Source organism: Artemia sp. Qi Xiang Cuo, unplaced genomic scaffold, assembly GCF_049724085.1.
Source record: "Artemia sp. Qi Xiang Cuo unplaced genomic scaffold, ASM4972408v1 HiC_scaffold_3094, whole genome shotgun sequence".
Classification (NCBI taxonomy): domain Eukaryota; kingdom Metazoa; phylum Arthropoda; class Branchiopoda; order Anostraca; family Artemiidae; genus Artemia; species Artemia sp. Qi Xiang Cuo.
The window spans coordinates 1-19609 of NW_028300489.1; the positions used below are offsets into that span (position 1 = coordinate 1).

General features: G+C 34.2%; 1 protein-coding gene across 2 annotated transcripts; it reads left to right on the forward strand.

The window, feature by feature from the left end:
• The first annotated feature begins 7547 nt into the window (after positions 1-7547).
• On the forward strand, positions 7548-18904 carry LOC148938594 (ELMO domain-containing protein 1-like). Of its 2 annotated transcripts, none has more exons than XM_089107674.1 (3): positions 7548-7648; positions 16409-16604; positions 18726-18904. In XM_089107674.1, the coding sequence occupies exons 2-3, from the start codon at positions 16430-16432 to the stop codon at positions 18902-18904; spliced, it is 354 nt and encodes a 117-aa protein (XP_088963800.1). In that variant the 5' UTR covers positions 7548-7648; positions 16409-16429. The 2 variants fall into 2 exon arrangements, with proteins under 2 accessions (XP_088963800.1, XP_088963801.1); XM_089107675.1 differs by having other exon boundaries at positions 7623-7643.
• Positions 18905-19609: the final 705 nt, after the last annotated feature.

Here is a 19609-nt window from a genome sequence, read left to right on the forward strand (position 1 = left end):
TAAGTATAGATATTCATAAATATATTTTATTAATTTTTTGTGGGAATGAAGTCCGTTTTGCTGGAACTACGATATTCTGGATCGAAGGCATCTTTTTTTCTCTTTTTTCCCGTATTCAGATTGCTGGGCACTGGAACATACGTGCTTTTGCAATAAAAAAAAAAAATTTAAACAAAATCAATATTTTACTGAAAACTGCATTTTCATATACTAGATAATCAATGTCGTCATAGTTTCATTAGAAGTAAGACGTAAATAGAAAAACGCTATATTATGAAGTTACTTGAGATGCAACGGTTAATGTGTCATGACTCTGACTTTATAATACAAGGAGTAATGACATCTCCTTATAATATACTCCCAAGGCTGCAGGTTCAAATCCTGCCAAAGACAAATTTTACACATTTATCTATTTAAAGTCTAATTAAAACTTCTATTAATTAGTACTACATTAGATCTTCTTGGCAGACATCCATTTTTTATGTAAATGTTCTTTACTAGGTTTCAGTGTAAAAATAATAACCTTGTTACAAACAGGAAAAAGCCTATGGCTTTTTCTTCTATGAAATAGCAAGAGACGAACCTCAAACAATCAAGTGGCTAACTAATTCTAATGTAGGCAATGGTGTGGTTTTCCAATTATAGTCTTAATATCTTTTCAACACTTTGTAAACAGTAACCTTTGAGTACTGTAAGCCTCATCTATATAATGGTTCCTAATAACACTTCAGTTACTATGGACTGAACATCGTTCTTTAATGTAAAATTCTTACCGCTGGTATACGATTATATTTGAAAGACTGCAGTGTGAAAAGACATCAAAATGCAGTTTTTGGTGGAAAAATTTATTCTCTTTTAGAAATAATTTATTTTAGTTACTATAGATTTTTAACCAAATTAATTTCCTTTAAAATGAGCTATTGAACAACCCTCTACGATGTTCCAGTGCCAAGCTATCTCTGGATACAAAAAAAGAAAAAAAGAAAAAAAGAAAAAAATATCCCGTTTAGGCAGAATGTTGTAGTAGCTGCCACTTTTCTTGATTTTCAAGCCAATATATTTCCCTTGCTGTTCAAGCCAAGGGACAGAAATTTTACTATGCAGGGGTTTCGGACAAGGCGGTTCTAATGGTGTACTTTTTGTTTTGATCTGACTCTTTTTTTAGGAACTATGGGTTTTTATATTTCTTAACATTGGACGTGATCTTCTCTTACTAGGTTGCTAGCTACCGCTGCAACCCTTATATAGATTTTTAACCCAATTAATTTCCTTTAAAATGAGCTATTGAACAACCCTCTACGATGTTCCAGTGCCAAGCTATCTCAGGATACAAAAAAAGAAAAAAAGAAAAAAAGAAAAAAATATCCCGTTTAGGCAGAATGTTGTAGTAGCTGCCACTTTTCTTGATTTTCAAGCCAATATATTTCCCTTGCTGTTCAAGCCAAGGGACAGAAATTTTACTATGCAGGGGTTTCGGACAAGGCGGTTCTAATGGTGTACTTTTTGTTTTGATCTGACTCTTTTTTTAAGAACTATGGGTTTTTATATTTCTTAACATTGGACGTGATCGTCTCTTACTAGGTTGCTAGCTACCGCTGCAACCCTTATAGGTTGCTAGCTACCGCTGCAACCCTTAGGTTGCTAGCTACCGCTGCAACCCTTATGCTAGCTACCGCTGCAACCCTTATTATGCTAGCTACCGCTGCAACCCTTATTATAATAAAGCATCAACATCGCAATAAATGTTTGTGCTATCAAATTCTACTAGATGTAAACCTGCACTAGTGGTCACACGGGAAAGAGCAACATACAACATACCTGGACCGAAGCAACGATTACCTGCGTCAACAATTGCACACTGTCCCCTGCCCAAGATCCTCCCTCCAAAAACTTACGAATTTACCTTAAAATTACACCCACTACCCCCTTTGAAATAAAAATGATCACTGCAATAAGAGTTGCAATTTTAAATTGCTAAAATCAATGTTCTCTCTTAACATTAACCGTGATGGATCTCTGCTTATAGCTGTAGAAGATCAGAAATCAGCAGATACAATAATTAACCTTAAATCCCTTCTGAATACCCCAATTATTGCATCTAATTGGAACCCAAAACAATCACCAACAAAAATTGTAGTTTACAATGTTCCCCCAGAGAGATCTACTCAGGAGTTAAAAGAAGGCCTCTCAGATAGGGCTGGAAACACAATCCCAGTTGAGGATGTTACCCAACTTGTAAAACCTAATTCTACTGGCCTAAAAACTAGTAGATCCTTCTTATTCACACTAAAGGATAAAATTGATCTCCCAGAAAAATTATTCCTATTTGGGCAAATCAAACCACACAAGGAATACAAACCTAAGCCTATTCAGTGTCAGAAGTGTTTCAAACTGGGACACACGACAAACAAATGCAATAAAATTCTCCAAGAGTGTAGTAATTGTAAATCTTTCCATCCTAAAGAGCTGACAACTTGCAAAAACACCCAGCCTACATGCATCAATTGCAAAGGTCCTCATGAATCTACAAATAAATCATTATGCCCTGCATACAAGAAAAGAGCTCTAACACTCCAAATATCAACAGAGAAGGCCATCCCATACCCCTTTGCAGCAATGGAAGCAAATGCTGCCCAACAATACCAAATAAAGCTTGTAATGAAACCAACCAAAACCCCCCAGTCAAATGCCCCAAATGCATCAAGCACCCCATATAAAACAACATCTTCTAAGCCCCCTAGCTCAAATCCCTATCAGAAGGAATCACCAAGCCAGCAAGCCTTGTTTTCCCGTGAGATGAGGCCAGCCTGGCCCTCCCTCCCAAGAAGAAACAAACCAGAAACACTACCTGGAATCAATCCCTTAACCAACAAACAGGATGCACTACCAAAAATGCAATCCCCAAATATATGCTTATTCATTCTAAACTGTAACGCAGTTCAGGCCATGAACTTACATCAACTACAGAAAACAAAAATTATTGCAGAATTGGCAAAAATCTACATCCCAGATGATATGCTCATTCAAGCAAAAAAAGATCTTGCTTTACTTTTAACAAAGATGAACATTGATACACAGTCATATGAAGAATAAATCAACAACACAACATTTATCAATACTCCAATGGAATGTAAGATCACTCACAGAAAATAAGCTAAATGAACTAATATCATTTATGAATAATAATTCCATTAATAGTGCTTGCCTCCAGGAAACTCATTTAACCCAAAATCAACAAATTAATTCTCTGTGATACACTATCCTGAGACAGGATAGATCTTCAGAGAGAAAAGGAGGTGGTGTAGCTTTATTAGTTAATAATAATATAAAATTTTGTGGCATCAATTTTCCAGATTTTGAAAATGATGTTGATGTAATTGGTATAAGTGTTTGGCTGAATAATTTAAAAACCTACATAATAAGCTTTTATAACCCTAATGGCCAAACTTCAGATGCCAAGGATTTCTTTAATTATATAAATAATTCTAATATGTTAAAAAACATCATTATTTGTGGGTGATTTCAATGCCCACAGCCTTTTGTGGGGGAATAAACCAGCAAATAAAGCTGGTAAATTTATTGAGCATATGATTTCAAATAATAATGAATTAGCTGTTGCTACCCCTCGAAACCTAAATACATATTTTAACCCCAAAAGTGCCAAATTCTCCACAATTGACCTACAAATTGTGTCTTTAAATTTTTTGAACAAAATTTACATAAATAAAATTGATAGTCTGTGTACAGACCACTTTGCTATAGTTTGCTCCCTAAATGAACCTGCTGAAACTTCTTCTCATACTTCCAAATATATCAACACTAAAGCAAATTGGTCTATTTTCCAAAATAAGCTAAATGATGAAATTACAAGTTTCACCCAAAGTTCATGCATTTCTAACACAACAGTTGACACACATGCTAAAGCCTTGACATCTTTACTAATAAATACAGCTAATCATACTATCCCCAGGACAACACCTAAGAAAACATTCCCTAAACAAATTCCTAATGCATGGTGGACAAATGAGTGCCTAAATAAATGGAAGATAAAAAAGGCAGCTAGGACAGAATTCATAAAAAAACCAACACCTACTACATATTTAAAAAAATTACAAGCAGAATCTAATCTAAAAAGGACTATAATAGATGCTAAACATAAATACTGGAATAATTTTGCAAATAATCTCTCCAGAGAAACGAATGAGCCAATTATACATAAAGTCATAAGCCACATATGTGGGAAAAAGACTTCTCCCAACCCATTCCTGTATGAGCTTATACATAATAATACCCATTATGACAATGATATTGAAAAGGCTAACCTATTTGCAACTCTTTTTGTTAATAAGCTAACATCAAAAAATCAAAGCAATCTGTCCACAATTCCTATGAACCCTAGTTAACAACCAAGCCCAGGATCCGAGTACATAACTAATCCATTTTCAATCCAGGAATTGAATAATGCACTACATCATATTATGTCCAAAACTAGCAGCAGCTATGACAATATACACCCTACATGTATAAAGAATCTCACACCTTCATACAAACAAGAACTGCTAAATTGTTATAATCACGCTTGGGCATCCTCTAGGTTCCCCAATATATGGAAATGTTCGTCCCTCCTACCAATCCTAAAGAAAAATAAACCAAAAGATAACCCTGAGTCTTATAGGCCCATAATGATTACACCTGTGATGGGGAAAATAATGGAGAAAATGATTTATCACAGACTCCTCTGGTTTGTTGAGAAAAATAACATGATCCCACACACTCAAACTGGATTCAGGAAATACCACTCCTCAACAGATGCTTTCGTTTTGCTAACAAATGCAATAAATGAATCTTTCTCCAAAAATAATATCCTAGTGGCAGCTTTCCTTGATTTTGAAGGAGCATATGACAATGTGAACCACCAAATCCTTTTAAATAAACTTGCAAACCTTGGAGTACCTCCCAAGCTAGTATCCTTTATTAAATCCTTCATAGAAGTGCGAAGTTTCATTGTTTGTGTTGGTTTAGCCTCTTCACCCCAAAAGACAATATCCAAAGGCCTACCTCAGGGAGCAGTCCTCAGTTGCCTCCTATTTGCCCTGTATCTCTGGGACATGAACCTACCCCACACGAATCTACAATATGCTGATGATCTGGTGCTATGGTCATCTGGCAACACCTTTCAGATAGCACAGTCAAATCTGCAAAAGTCACTTTTCCAGTTTGAAAAATTCTCTCAACATTCAGATTTACCCATTGCACCCACCAAGTCAAAAATAATCCAATTTCACAGGAAGCGAAACCATGTTAATGCAAAACTAACTCTAAATAAAACAACTATTCCAGAAGATAATAATATTAATTACCTAGGTCTCATGCTTGACCAAAAACTTAATTTCCACCTCCACATTTCAAACACAATAAAAAAATGTTATAGAAAAGCAAATATACTAAAAAGACTTCTTTCCACACCCTGGGGTTGTAAGGAGAAAACCTTACTCCAGTTTTATAAATCACATATAAGACCCCATATTGACTATGGGCTCATTGTCTATGGTGCATGTGCAAAGACCCAGATGCAAAAAATTGAAACAACACAAAATGATATAATACGTCTCATATTTGGTCTTAGGAAACCCACAAGCACCAAGTTTCTGCTTATGGAGAGTGGATTAACAACAATAAGGGAGAGACGTAGCTTTCTCTTGATAAAACATCTTACAAAAATTGAATCAAATAGCTCACACACATTACATAATTGGTTAAGAAATCCAGCCATGTATAGAGGTATTGCAGATGAGTATGCCAATATTCAAAAGAAGTTCCCTGTACCAGCAAAGTCTATTGCACCTACTTTCCCCCAATCCCCTCCATGGAATTGGTCATCTCCCATAATAAATACTGAATTTTCAAAATGGAATAAAGATTTAACCCCCATTGCTTTTGTCCAGAAAAAATTTTCAGAACTTAATACAATTACCTATAAAAATCACTTCCAAATATTTTTTGATGGGTCAAAAATGAATGAGAAGGTTGCAAGTGGTGTTTTCCTTCCTCACCTGAAAATTGCAATGGGCGAGAGATTATTTAATAATTTATCTATAATGTCTGCTGAGTTAAATGCCATAATCATGGCATTAGAACACCTTAAGCAAAACCAATCTTTGATTGATAATTCGAATAATATTATCATTTATTCCGACTCTTTATCAAGCCTTGAGTTGCTGGCCTCAGCTCCTCAATATAAGTTGGACATTGACACTTATCATTGTCTCAGTATTATTGATAATCTTGCTTCAAGTGGCATAAAAACTTACTTTCAGTACATTCCTAGCCACTCTGGCATAAGTGGTAATCATCAGGTTGATGAAATAGCAAAAAATGATATAAATATTTACCAGCCAAGTGGTAGACCAATCCCAATTAGAGATATTTACCGATGGAGGCTATCAGATATTAATTTTAATAAGATTAATCCTATCCTTTCCCCCTTTCCCAATAAGTATCTTTCTAAAATTTATCATGGAATTCGTTCTGGAACAAATGGACCAAACTTCCTTGGATTCTCATATAAGTTTTCTAATTCAAGTGGTTCAATTCCCCTGTCCCCTCTTTGCAGGCATTGTAATATGAATAATGAAACGATTGACCATTGCCTATTTGAATGTAATATGCTGACGTCTGCACAACATACCTTGCTTTCTAAACTGTTAAAATACTTCAAACACCACAAAATCCCACTATCAGCCAAGAGCCTAGCCAACTATACCTGCACACAGAGTATAGAAATCGACATCTATCATCTTATATTTGAACTCCTAGAGTCGAAAGATCTGCTGAAAGATATCTGAATATATCTAATAAATATGAGGCAATCAAGCCAGTAGCTCTGTAGCCCACAGAGTGAAGCAAAAGGAAAAGGGCTAAATAGTGTTACTGAAAAGCCCGCCTGCTGTTAAATAGAAGAAGAAGAAGAAGATGATCATATGCTGATGATCTGGTGCTATGGTCATCTGGCAACACCTTTCACATAGCACAGTCAAATCTGCAAAAGTCACTTTTCCAGTTTGAAAAATTCTCTCAACATTCAGTTTTACCCATTGCACCCACCAAGTCAAAAATAATCCAATTTTACTGGAAGCGAAACCATGTTAATGCAAAACTAACTTTAAATAAAACAACTATTCCAGGAGATAATCATATTAATTACCTAGGTCTCATGCTTGACCAAAAACTTAATTTCCACCTCCACATTTCAAACACAATAAAAAAATGCTATAGAAAAACAAATATACTAAAAAGACTTCTTTCCACACCCTGGGGATGTAAGGAGAAAACCCTATATTGACTATGGGCTCAACATCTATGGTGCATGTGCAAAGACCCAGATGCAAAAAATTGAAACAACACAAAATGATATAATACGTCTCATATTTGGTCTATCATCTTATATTTGAACTCCTTGAGTCAAAAGATCTACTGAAAGATATCTGAGAATATTTAATAAATAAGAGACAACCAAGACAGTAGCTCTGCAGCCCACAGAGTGAAGCAAAAAGAAGAGGGCTAAATAGTACCAACTGAATAGCCTGCCTGCTGTGAATTAGAAGAAGAAGAATGTTTTATGATCTTGGAATAACTCTAAACTAGTGCTGTATTGATTTATGTTAATAATTTTTATTGCTGAATTGACGATTTATTTTGTTGTTAAATTGATAATTTTTTGCATAGCCTAGGCTATTTGTTTTAACCTATTTTTTATCCTTTAGCTAGCCTATGGCCAGACCAAGGGTTCTAAGCGTTTACTCTCCCAGAAAATACACCCCTGGAAAATAGGCCTACTCTGCTATGGAAAATAAGGCTTTCCGAATCTGAGAATTTTATTTCTGTAGAGGAAGGAATTTTGGTACTTGTGTATTATGCCCCACTCACTCAGGTGTATGCTGGGTAAAATTCAAGAACACACTAGTTTTTTGTTAGTTTCTTTATTACTTTAGAAATATATTTGGGCTATAGATTTGGGTCAATATATACCAAATCATATTATTGAGTTTCAAATACCGGGAATGCCTATTTCGAGGCCTTTTTTTGTGCTTATTATAAACAAAATAAGTTTTTACCTTAGAAAGTATATTCAGCCCCCCCCCCTATATAGGCTCTACCTAACCTAAACCTGTAGTGGGCGATATTGGATGGGGGGCTGAAAGTACTCTCCGATAGAAATGCTTAGGCTATTATATTTGTAATCAGCATAAAAAAGGCATCGAATGGTGTATTCACTTTAGTCCTAACTCAATAATATGATTTTGTATATATTGATCTAGATTTGCACATATGGGGGGGGGGGGGGTTAAAGTATAGTGGGTCTACATTTAAAATGTGTTTGGTAGAATTATTTTGCATGTCAGATAGACAGATAGGTAAGTATATTTTAAAGCCAAATATACAGCCATGAACACAGTGAAGTAATGGGATAAGGTTTATATTAACAGACTAGGCCTAATCAGATAGATTAAAAAAAATCAGGTAAAATTCTACTTTAGCTACTTTTGGCTATCCTGGAAAAAGATTTCTTTAGGAAAAGTAAACTTTCAGGGATGGGTTTACAGGCTAAAGTATGTCCAGGGAAGGTATTTTGAAGTACCTACCTCCACTCCTCTCTCTAGAGGGTCCTGACTTTTAATGACCTTTAAAAATCCATGTGTTATAAAGTTAAACATTGTAAAATAGATCTTTTGCTTGAATGAAGTATAAAAAAATTGTTTTCAGCTTCACAACTTTGCTCAATCCAGATTTATAAGGTTTTAAAGATAGGCGTATGCAAATACATTTCCAAAATTAAAAAAAACAACAACATTGATATGGCTTAAAATTCTATTCAAATAACAGGAATTGCATTTTCAGAACTAAAGCCAGATAAGAAGAAACTGAAAATTAAAGTAAAATATTGTTTTGTCAAATTTTCAATAGGCTAGGTATAGACCTGTCATGTATGCAATTTTCAGGACCCTCTTGAGGGAGAAGGAGTGGAGGTAGGTACTTCAAAATACCTTCCCAGGACATACTTTAGCCTGTAGACTGATCCTTGAAAGTTTCATTTTCCTAACCTAACCCCTTTCCAAGATAGACAAAAGTAGCTAAAGTAGAATTTTACCTAAGTTCTAAGCTTATTTAAGTTTCTTCACTTTTCCTGTTTTTTTTTTTACAGAAATGTCATGGTGGCAATTCAATTTGAAAAATACTAAATTTTGCTGAAAGCTGCAATTTGAATTGAAATATACTAAATCTTGTTGATCAGTGATTTGATATGAAAAATACTAAATCTTGTTGAGCAGTGATTTGGGTACTGTTCTGTCAACCAGGCTCTTTTATCTAGTGTATATAGAATGTCATTTTGAGATGCAACAGTTACCGTGACAGATGCATGAGAGATACCCAATGATTAAACAGTTATTAAAGTGGAATTGAGTGAAACAGGTGATCTAAAATGAGTGTTCAAATTAAAATTGTTCAACTATGTGTGGAAAAAAAACCCTGGAAATTTGCCCCCACCCCCATCCCTAATGTGCAAATATATAGCCCAAATTTGTTTCTAAACTATTATATATCCATCCTATTTTATTTTATTTCATTAATATTAACCAAACTAGCACTATATAAAAGATTCTGGTTAATAGAACAGTACTGTGATTTGATATGAAAAATACTAAACAGTTTGAATTATTCATTTTTTGGGGGGAAAATCTTACCACTAGCATCAGAATTCCATCCTGAATCCAAGTATGACATTCATTTCCATTGCAAATTATAATCAAAATTTGCTTCTAAGCTTCTTTAAAAACAGCAAAACTTATTTCATCAAAACAAACATGTTATGGCAGCTAATATACAGTTTTATAAATATCAAACAAATAGCACTTAATGTAAACAAACTAATCACTTATATCTAACTCTTCATCATCTGATAGTACTATTTATGTAAAGTGCTTAATGTAAACAAACTAATCACTTATATCTAACTCTTCATCATCCAATAGTGCTATTTATCTGATATTTATAAAACTGTATATGTAGCTGCCATAAAGTGTTTGTTTTGATGAAAGAAGTTTTGCTGTTTTTAAAGAAGCTTAGAAGCAATTTTGCAAGGGAATTGAATGTCATATTTGGATTCAGGATGAAATTTTTATGCTTGTGGTAAGTTTTCCCAAAAAAAATTAATAATTCAAATTGTTTAACATAAATTGTTTTGCTAAATATATAATTTGGACTGTATATTTGCACACTAGGAGGGGGGGGGGTAATGTATAATGGATCTGTAGTCAAAATGTGTTAACTAAAATCATTCTACATTCTATAAAATAAAAATTGTTGTTTTTAACCTTTTTCTATTGTCAGAAATAAAACAAAAATGTATCACCTTTAAGGGTCCACAAAGGACTTAAAATGGAATTTCTGAGTAAAACAATTTTTATACTTAGAAAGAGCATAAAAAGAGCATTGAGTTGTATGTTCACCTAATTCATAGCTCAGTAATGAAAATATCTCTCTGTTGTTTCTGTTTCTCCTCTGTCTGTTGTTTAACATCTTTTGGTCCTTTGTTTTCTTTTTGAGCAGTTTCTGAACCTGTGAAGACCATTAGACCTAGCCTAGGGTAAGACCCCAAGTACTTGGCCTATGCCTAATCTCAGACAGATATCATGATTAAAAAGCATATATTCTATACAAAGACAACAGGCTCCTAATATAGGATATTATGCATGCAGGCTGATATTTAAGATTAGGCCAGAGGGATACACTCCAAAATTTTCAAAAAAATGCTTTTAAAGCTGAAAAACATGAGATCCTAGAAAACATGTAATTTTTCATGACAATTTTCTCAGAAGCTAAGGAGTGAAATAGGCCTAAATTTTCATGCAAAGAACCAACAAAGAAATATGCTTAAAATTCCATGTCTTATAAAAATTGAAAGTACTTCTTACAAAATTTTATCCTGAAAACTTGCTTTTTGAGGGTTTGGGAACCCTTTTTGCTGCAACAAAGCTTCTCTGACCTTCTACCCCATCCCAATAGTAGTTTTGCAGTAGATCAATACTGCATAGCTGTTAGTAATGCTGTATATACATAAGGACACAACCAATATAGAATTTTGTTATGGGGGCTATTTAGTGCTTTCACCTATTACAGGGGATTAATAAAATTAGGTATTCACTTTGATAACCAGTTGAAGTTTCATAAGCATGTTTCAATAATTTCACAAAATGCTAATTACAGTCTGCTTCAGATTAAGAGAAGTTTCATGGAATTTAACCTTCACCCTTTTATGACACTATACAATACAATAGTACACCTGGTGATAGAATATTGTTCCTCTGTGTGGTATCCTACATGGAAATGTGACTCACAGCAAATTGAAAAGGTTCAACATTGGGCATCAAAGTTTGTGCCATATTTGAGCCACTTACCATATCAGCATTGATTGGAGTGTTTGGGACTTCCTCTTCTGGAGTTTTGATGGGATAGGATAGACCTGATGAATAAGTTCTAGATTATTATGGGTGTCAATAATGTGGACTGGGCTGATTTCTTCAAACTTTTTCATTACTCAGCCACTTGACAAAACTCCTATAAAATGTATCAGCCACAAGTGCACAAGAAGATAGGTCAATGTAGTTTTTTTTAATCATGCAACAAAACTTTGGAATAGTTTACCCAATACCATAGTTTCTACTCAAACAGTGCAATCATTTAAGAGTGCTCTTGTTGAAACTGAGTTCTATGAAAAACAGTTTTTATAATATAGTTATTGTATAGTTGTTTTTTCACTGATGATTTTTTTTTTTTGTGTGCGGGTTTTGCAGTGTTGCTGTTTAAGCTGTCATTTGTTGTGTTTGTTATGTGACAAGCCTATGGCTTCCTCCTTTATTGGATAAAAAAATAAAAATAAAATAGAGGGTCAATCCTCATTCTTTAAAAGGGTTGCACCATGCTATAGGGAGAGTATGTAAACAATTTATGTCCTCTTTATTAGGATAAGCAAGACAGGATTGGAGGTTGTGTCTACCCAAAACTGGCCTTACCTCTCTGGTGAACCTGTTAGTCCATGTAAGAAACACCTCAAGATGTCATAGCTACTTGGAACTAATCAGGACACTTACCAAGCCACCAATAGGAATTTATGTTCTAAGTCTGACAATTCCCTTGGGAGCAACTTGGAGTCATGGGACTAACTCTGATATCTAATAGCATAGACAACACACAAATAAAAATACAAGAGTTTTATTAGGTACTTACATGGGATGGACAGGTGCACACTTCAACAAAGGTACAGGCACAGTATCTCAAACATACAAGAATTTATAAACTAGCACTGATGGAACTAGCACACAACAGGTCTGATAGGCATAAGCCTAAATGTCACTCGAGTCTAATCAAACTTGTAGGCTAACTTTTGTCTCAACTGACCAAGACTAAAAGTTGAACTTAATTTCTTCAAGACTGCCAGTCCTAGACTAACTAAAAACTGCTAATTTCTCTTAGGTATATTCTTCTCAATAATGATCTGGGTCATTATTGACTTTTTGTTCAGATCCTTTATTCCTGCCTACATGCCTTTTGAAATTTATGGGAGTTCCAAAATTGAATTCTTTCAAGTCTGGGTTACATGTTAATAGCTGTCTATCCAATTTTATTTTAGTCATGCCAAAGTTGCTAAGTAGCTTTTTGGCTTTTTTGATACATCTTATAAAAATACATATTTTGCAATTAAATGTAAAAAATACACTTTACTAACTTTTTACAAATTAAATTTTATTTTTTCTAATGAGTATTCTTTCTTAATAGCTTTTCTAATGTAAATTATTTATTCATGCTTGCAAATATTTTTTCTTTTATGGCAAAATAAATCTCTCCTTACTAAGTTAAAACATGTTCCAATATTTCATCTAATTTTCTTGGTTTTTGTTATTAGCCTAATAAATTCTTCTTCAATTAATGCAGAATGATAATTCTAATATTGTAAAGTTCAATGGCTCTCATCATAGTATTCTAATGTCAATACATATCAAGGAAATTGAAACTTGTTTGATTACTGTTGTAATCATGCAGGCCACTAGGAAAGAAATGCAAACATTATGCTAATCTTCATTTAAAAATAAATTGGTATTTTCATTGATCATCAGATATGTCTATACTTAGGGTGTCTTAATATCTAATTATGCTACATTTTTGGTTTCCAGTACCAATACCAATATATTGCTGATGTACAAATATGATACCAATAAGTTTGGACAGTAAATTCTCCTCTTGTCTTGTCTTTGTAATTGTCTATTACAAACCCAAGAACAGGCTCAATAATTCACCATGGATTCCAAATAATGCAAAAAAGATTTATTTAGAAAAGATTAAAAAAAAACAATCAAACCAAGTAAAGTTCAAGTCGGGACAGTGCTTAATTATTCCATTTCAACCAGGGCAAATTGTAGTACAGAAAGCACAACTTTTCAGCATTTTCTCCTTTCAGAGACCTTTGTTACCCATCATAAATGTTCCCAACTGTGCTGAAAGCTCTTTTGCTTGGGACAGAAGAGGACAGACAGCAAAAATACTTCTGAGCAAGTTGTGCTGGTCTCTTGAAACAACTGCTGTTATTTCACCATCACTCTAACAGAGCTTTTTTTCCTGTCAATGACAGCCTCACTCTTGTACCTTTCCAGTTCCTGAAAATATATACGAAACTCTCAATCTCAGTCTATAAATGTAGTGGTTTTACTGACTTTTGAAGTGTTTTTATGGATGGCACCATAATTTTCCATTTGGTTAAATAAAGAACATGAAAATACTGACATGACATCTACTAAAATCTCAATCTAGGTTAGTGAATGCATGACATCTTCCTAAGTTCTTATCTCAGTTGGTAAATACAGTTGTTTTACTGACTGGAAGGAACTGTGAAAATCTCATTTATAGTAACTAGTATGAGTTACTTTCGTGGCAGTAAGGTTGCAGTCATGTTTTACAACAGGTTAGGTGGTTGGTAGATTATGAGCCATTGGTGGTAAAGATAGCGATGCCCACCCAAGGGACCCATATATAATTTTCAAACTTTGCAAATTACTTCAGTTGAATGATTGATCTCATGTCCAAAGAAGAAATTGATGAAAGGAATCTGATTTGTTGAGTTTAAAATTGAATTCATTAAAAATGGAGTGTTTGGGTTCATGAAAATATTCAACAAAGACTGTCATAAGTGGATGAAAGCCATTTTTTGCAAAAATAACAAGCCTAAATGGATTTTAGCTGCCAAGAAGGTTGTTTGCAACCTATCACATAAGTAACAAAAAGAATCAAATTAGCCATGCATTAGTAAAAAAAAACAAAAAAAAACTGTAGAAATCTTAGAAAGGGAAAGCATAGACAAAGAGGTGCTTACGTTTCAAAGCTGTGATTATGCAATCAATGTTTCTGGTATTCAACAGTGTGTCCAGGAATGCATATCAGCCAAACAGGGAAGACAAGGATGCTAAATTCAATGTATGGCTCATAGAGAGAACCTCATTCTGAAACACACCTGCAAGAACACCCCCATAGTCTGAAAAATGTTTGAAATCTTACAGGAACTATACTTTGTTATGGGTGAAATGAAATGGTTTATTGCTCACAAATGAGCAGTTGAGAATGCTGAATCAGCACTGAAGCATAAGAAATAAGAATTTATCAGTGACAAAATGGACAGCCAGGTCAAAGAGTTTGACAGTATCATGGAACAGCTTTGACACCATTGTTGAAGTTCTCAAAGAGCTAATAGAATAGAACAAGGACAAGATAATAAAAAAAGCCCAAGTTCTGCATCCTGCATTACCTGCTTTTGATTTTATTTGGTTGCTTGTGTTCATTGGCCAACTTCTCTTCAGATAACTTAAGTTGTTTATCTTCAGACTGAACAGCTTGATCTTGTCATTACAAAGACAAACCTCAAGGTGACATCTTATACATTCTCCTCAGAGACTGATCAGATAGAGATGTAAATCTGGCATCAAAAGTAGTGATGGAAAAAGTTGGTTCATTAGCCAAAGAGAATTCCCAACTTAAATATATTCCTAGGCATCTACCTTCTTGTGATTCATAGTCAGTTTCTAATTCTTTAACCAGCCCACTGGATGACTGGAAATCATTCTATGCTAAGGAACTCTGTGGCATCCTCAGAGTCCTAGTGAACAGCTTGGATGATGCAATACATAATAATTCCTCTTTTATGGTGCCAGCACACCAAATTCCACTGGGCAAAATGGACAAGAGGTATGAAAGTCTTTCCAAAGTCATGAGTTGTTTCTGGGAAGTGACACAGACCCTGCAGAAATCATGTTAGCCAGGACTGAAGTTGAATGCTATAAAGTCATTTATCCCACCATATCAAAGTCTCTCAAGTTTCGTTTTCAAAACTGACATTATGCTAATTATTGGCAAAAAAAAACAGTGGGAAAAATTACCAGCCAGTTGGTAAATCCCTGGCCCCCCCCCACCCCCCAATCATTTTGGCTAGCAACGCTCCTGCCTCACCACCCCTTGCTTGTCATTGCATTATCAGTGAAAACATTAATTACATATACTAGGCTGCCACCTAAACTGCTGATAAACAGGAGAAAAATGGCTGGCCTAGTCATATGCCAGCTACTATAAGTCACTTCAGTGGTCACTTGGTGTTCCTTTGATTTGATACCATCAAGGGCAACTTAGCAACCAATGCTATGAAAGGTTGCATGTAAATTATGAAGCTGACTGTAGTAATCTTTTAGCTTGAAGGTCACTTTACCAGTTTGCAACAGACATTGTCATTTTAACCCCCTCCCCATCCATAGAGAGTTTTTTCAAGTTGCTATGACAACAATATGCTGTTGTCTATCCAAGTTTTTTTTGTAAGATTGTAATCAAAAAATAAAACATAACTTAAACTTTTGTTATCTCCATAAAAAAGTTTAAATAACTTATTGAAAAAAAGAATTAGAAAGAAATTTTTATATAATTTATGAGACTACTAAGTTTGTTTAGTAACTAATATTTACTATGGCATATAAGTCATTGCCATATCTACATAGGTGTAATTTTTCTTTAATTACGCATGATTTCTTTATTTTTCCCCCCAGTTTTGAGTTTTGGTTGTTTAATCAAATTACTTGCTCTCACATTTACCAATTTAAGATGATTAGGCAATATGTCTTATTAATAATTTGGCCTTTTTTTTTATAAATCTTCTTTTAATTGCTTTTTTTTTATTGGTTGGATTACTCCCCTTCTTGTTAATTAAATAGGAACATGATGTAATAAATAGCCTGAGAAAATTATTATTGATATACAGGCTGATGTGACGTCTAATTACATAATACAGTAAGTTCAAATTTAAAGTTTTTGCTTCTTTTAGGACTTGTATGATACCCTAAATATGCTTAAAAATTTTAATTTTACTGGACTGCTGTTTATACAGTGGACTTGGATTGAGTTGCGTCTATGGGTCCGAAGGGTTGTCAAATGGAATCTGAGAAAGATAACTGGATTGTGTGAACTTCAAAGAATAGCCTATGGTGAAACTCCTGGGGCAGCAAGGTCTTCAAATATTGGTAAATATAGTGTTCTCTATTTGCTTATTCATCTTGATTAGGTAGCTTATCATACATCAGGAAATTAGTTGAACTGTGCACATTACCCTGGACTCAATGTCTAGTCTAAAGTTTTTTTTCTTTTGTAATCCAGTTTGTGACTGGCTCTATGACTATAACTTGTTATCCTTTTTAAATAAAGGGCACTTTGTGAACCTTATTGATCATGCTGTTGTAAATTGAAGACTGACAGGTCCAATACAGGACACTAGGGTGTTTAGGAGTTATATACCTTCCAGGTAGCTATGATGTTGATAGACTTAATGGTGAGAATTTGAAAGGAACTTTCCAAGAGCAGTTGGATATAAAAGTGGAAAGATGGAATCTGATAATGCAAAAGATGGACGAAATAATTTTAAAATATAGTTTGGAAAGCAGTAGAAGATATCTTGGGAAAGAAAGTTAGAAAAGCAGCTAGGAGTGTAAGCAAAATTGCATGAAGTTGAATTAAGGAGAAAGGGGGTTTGCAGAATAAGCTTCACTAATAGGTCTTACAAGAATAAGGAGGAAATAAGGCGAGTTGAGAAGGTGTTAAACTATGAATTAAGGGACGTGAAAGGGAGGTTATAGTTATGATTTCCAAGGATCTAAAAGGTGGAGCCAGACATTGTAAGATATAATATTGGCATGCTAAAAAACTGTAGCAGTTACTTCTATCATTCCATTGGAATGTCTCAGTAAATTGCGAATACTCTTGCGGTTTATGGCATGCAGTAGCAAGTGTGTAAATTTAGTTTGATTGTTTTCTTTTTATTCTTCTTTGATTTTGGATTTTCTTTATCTTATGTAGTTATCTTTTAAATTGTTTGTTCTTCTATGCTGAATATGCATTGCTGGATACAAGCAAAATATTTGTGTGGTTACCATGTTCTCCTTGTTTTCTTCCTGTTGGTCATAGACCTATTGTTGTTTTCAAGGGTTTCGTCTTTGTTTTGTCTACCTATGAAATCAAGCACTTCCTTCTAGATATTCCACCTTCTGGTTACATATGCGTATAGTTGCTTATTCAGAACAATCCAAGTTTGAAGTGGCTAAACCTATAGCGAATATTAGCACATCATAGGTAGCGGAATAGCACTGCTTAAGTAAACAGCAATGTGCTTTCATTCTATCTGAAAGCAAGGCATCATTGAAGAATAGGAAAAAAATGACAAGAAATGTAAAAAAATTCTAGCCTATGCTTATTTCCTCAGAATTTTATGAGACTAGTGATTTGAATTTGAGCCTTTTGGTCTTGTTTCAAAAATAGTAGTTCTAGCACCATTTTGTTGAGACTAATGGTTCAAAAGCGCAAAACTGTTGTGCTCTATTTTAAAATGACCATGAGATTGATATTGCCTCCTTCACTACATCATTCATACTCTTTTCTAAAAATGAGAAATAAGGGGACTAAGGGGTTCAATTTGAATAACAGAGTTTGTAATTGGTTGTCCTAGGAAGGTGTTAGACTTAGAGAGAGCTCAATTACTGTAGGTCCCAACATGTCTAAATTTTTATGGAGGGAGGCATGGCAGTGGATTACAAATCAGAAAAGAAGTGAGTTTTGTTTGAAAAAAAAAAAAAAAACAGAAACGGAAGAAATCTGACTAAAAACGAGTATTTGGCCTTTATGTTTGTTTCATTTCTATGGTTCAAATATGCAAAAATGCAAATAATTGGGCTTCAACAATAGAAATTATAAATACATATAGCAAATCAGTAGTAATTTTAGCTTTTAAAGCTTTAAGAGGTCCTCATGTATTTCAGTTGCCTATAAAAACTAGCATTTTACATGTAAAACCAGACACCTATACAAGGGAGTATTCTTTGGGTTACCATTGCTCTTGACCCCCCCCCCCCATAAAAACAGCCTAAAAAATTACCTCTCATGTATCATTATTTTTGCAGGATTATTCTCCAGATATGATCTTTTATTATAGAAAAATATTTCAAAAACATAAATCTAATATTATATTCTAATAATAGTTAAGTCACCTTCTAAATTTCCATTATCACTCCCTCCATCGAGCCCCCCCTCCTCCAAAAACGTCTGTGAATCTCCACCTTTGTGAAACCTCTGCTTATGCATCTTTTAATTTTCAGAACGCTCTTTAATGATGTCCAAAAGTTCAGAAATACAGAAGTTAATATCATATCTAGATAGAGCTGCAAACGAGGGCAGATTCTCAGCAAGTAAATCATCAAATGATTTGATCATTTCTAAGGCAGTTAAGGCAGTGATGCAAATCAAATTAATTAAGCCATCTATTCATCAGCAGTAAGTTTCCTTTTGTTTTAAAAGTTGAGAGACTTATGATTTATTCCCCAAGAAAGTTGACAGCATATCATCAAGTGATGTGATCATTTCCAAAGCACTTAAAGAAGTAACGCAAACCAAATTAGTCAAATTTCTTTTTTAGTAATAGTAGTCTTTCCCTTCCATTAAGTTAAATGTTTACCAGTGGCGTCGATTCACCTATTAACGCCCCCTTTTTTGTTTCTTCATGCTGGCAAATTTCTTGTTTTTTCAATGAAAATACCAAATAGGCATTTTTCAATGAAAATGCCCCCAAAAAGGTATTTTTCGAAATTTAAAAAGAGCAAAAAAAACAAAAAACAAACGGGGTCACATGCCCTTACCTTCCCTCCAATTGATGCTACTTCTGTTTACCAGCGCTAATAGTTAGAGTTGCATAGTCTGTTTCTTTCCAAAGCAGCCAAAGCAATGATGCAAGTTAATTTAATTGAATCTTCTATTTGTCAAAGCAAGGTTTGTCCCTCCAATTAAGGTTGCAGTGTATTCACGCTGACATTTTGTTCTTAAACGATTTAACCATTTCAAAGCTAGGTAAAGTAGTAATTTAAGTCAAACTAATTAATTCTTCTATTCATTGCAGCACGTTTTGTCCTTTCTATTATGTTGACAGATTACTGACACTGGAACCTGATTGTCAAATTGAATCTGATCATTTCTAATTTAAATTACT

Excerpts from the sequence above, each read along its gene's own strand:
- LOC148938594 (XM_089107674.1), top strand. The coding sequence starts at position 16,430 with ATGCTTAAAAATTTTAATTTTACTGGACTGCTGTTTATACAGTGGACT. Across the intron at positions 16,605-18,725 it reads AGCAAGGTCTTCAAATATTG|AACGCTCTTTAATGATGTCC; the intron begins GTAAATATAGTG and ends TTTAATTTTCAG.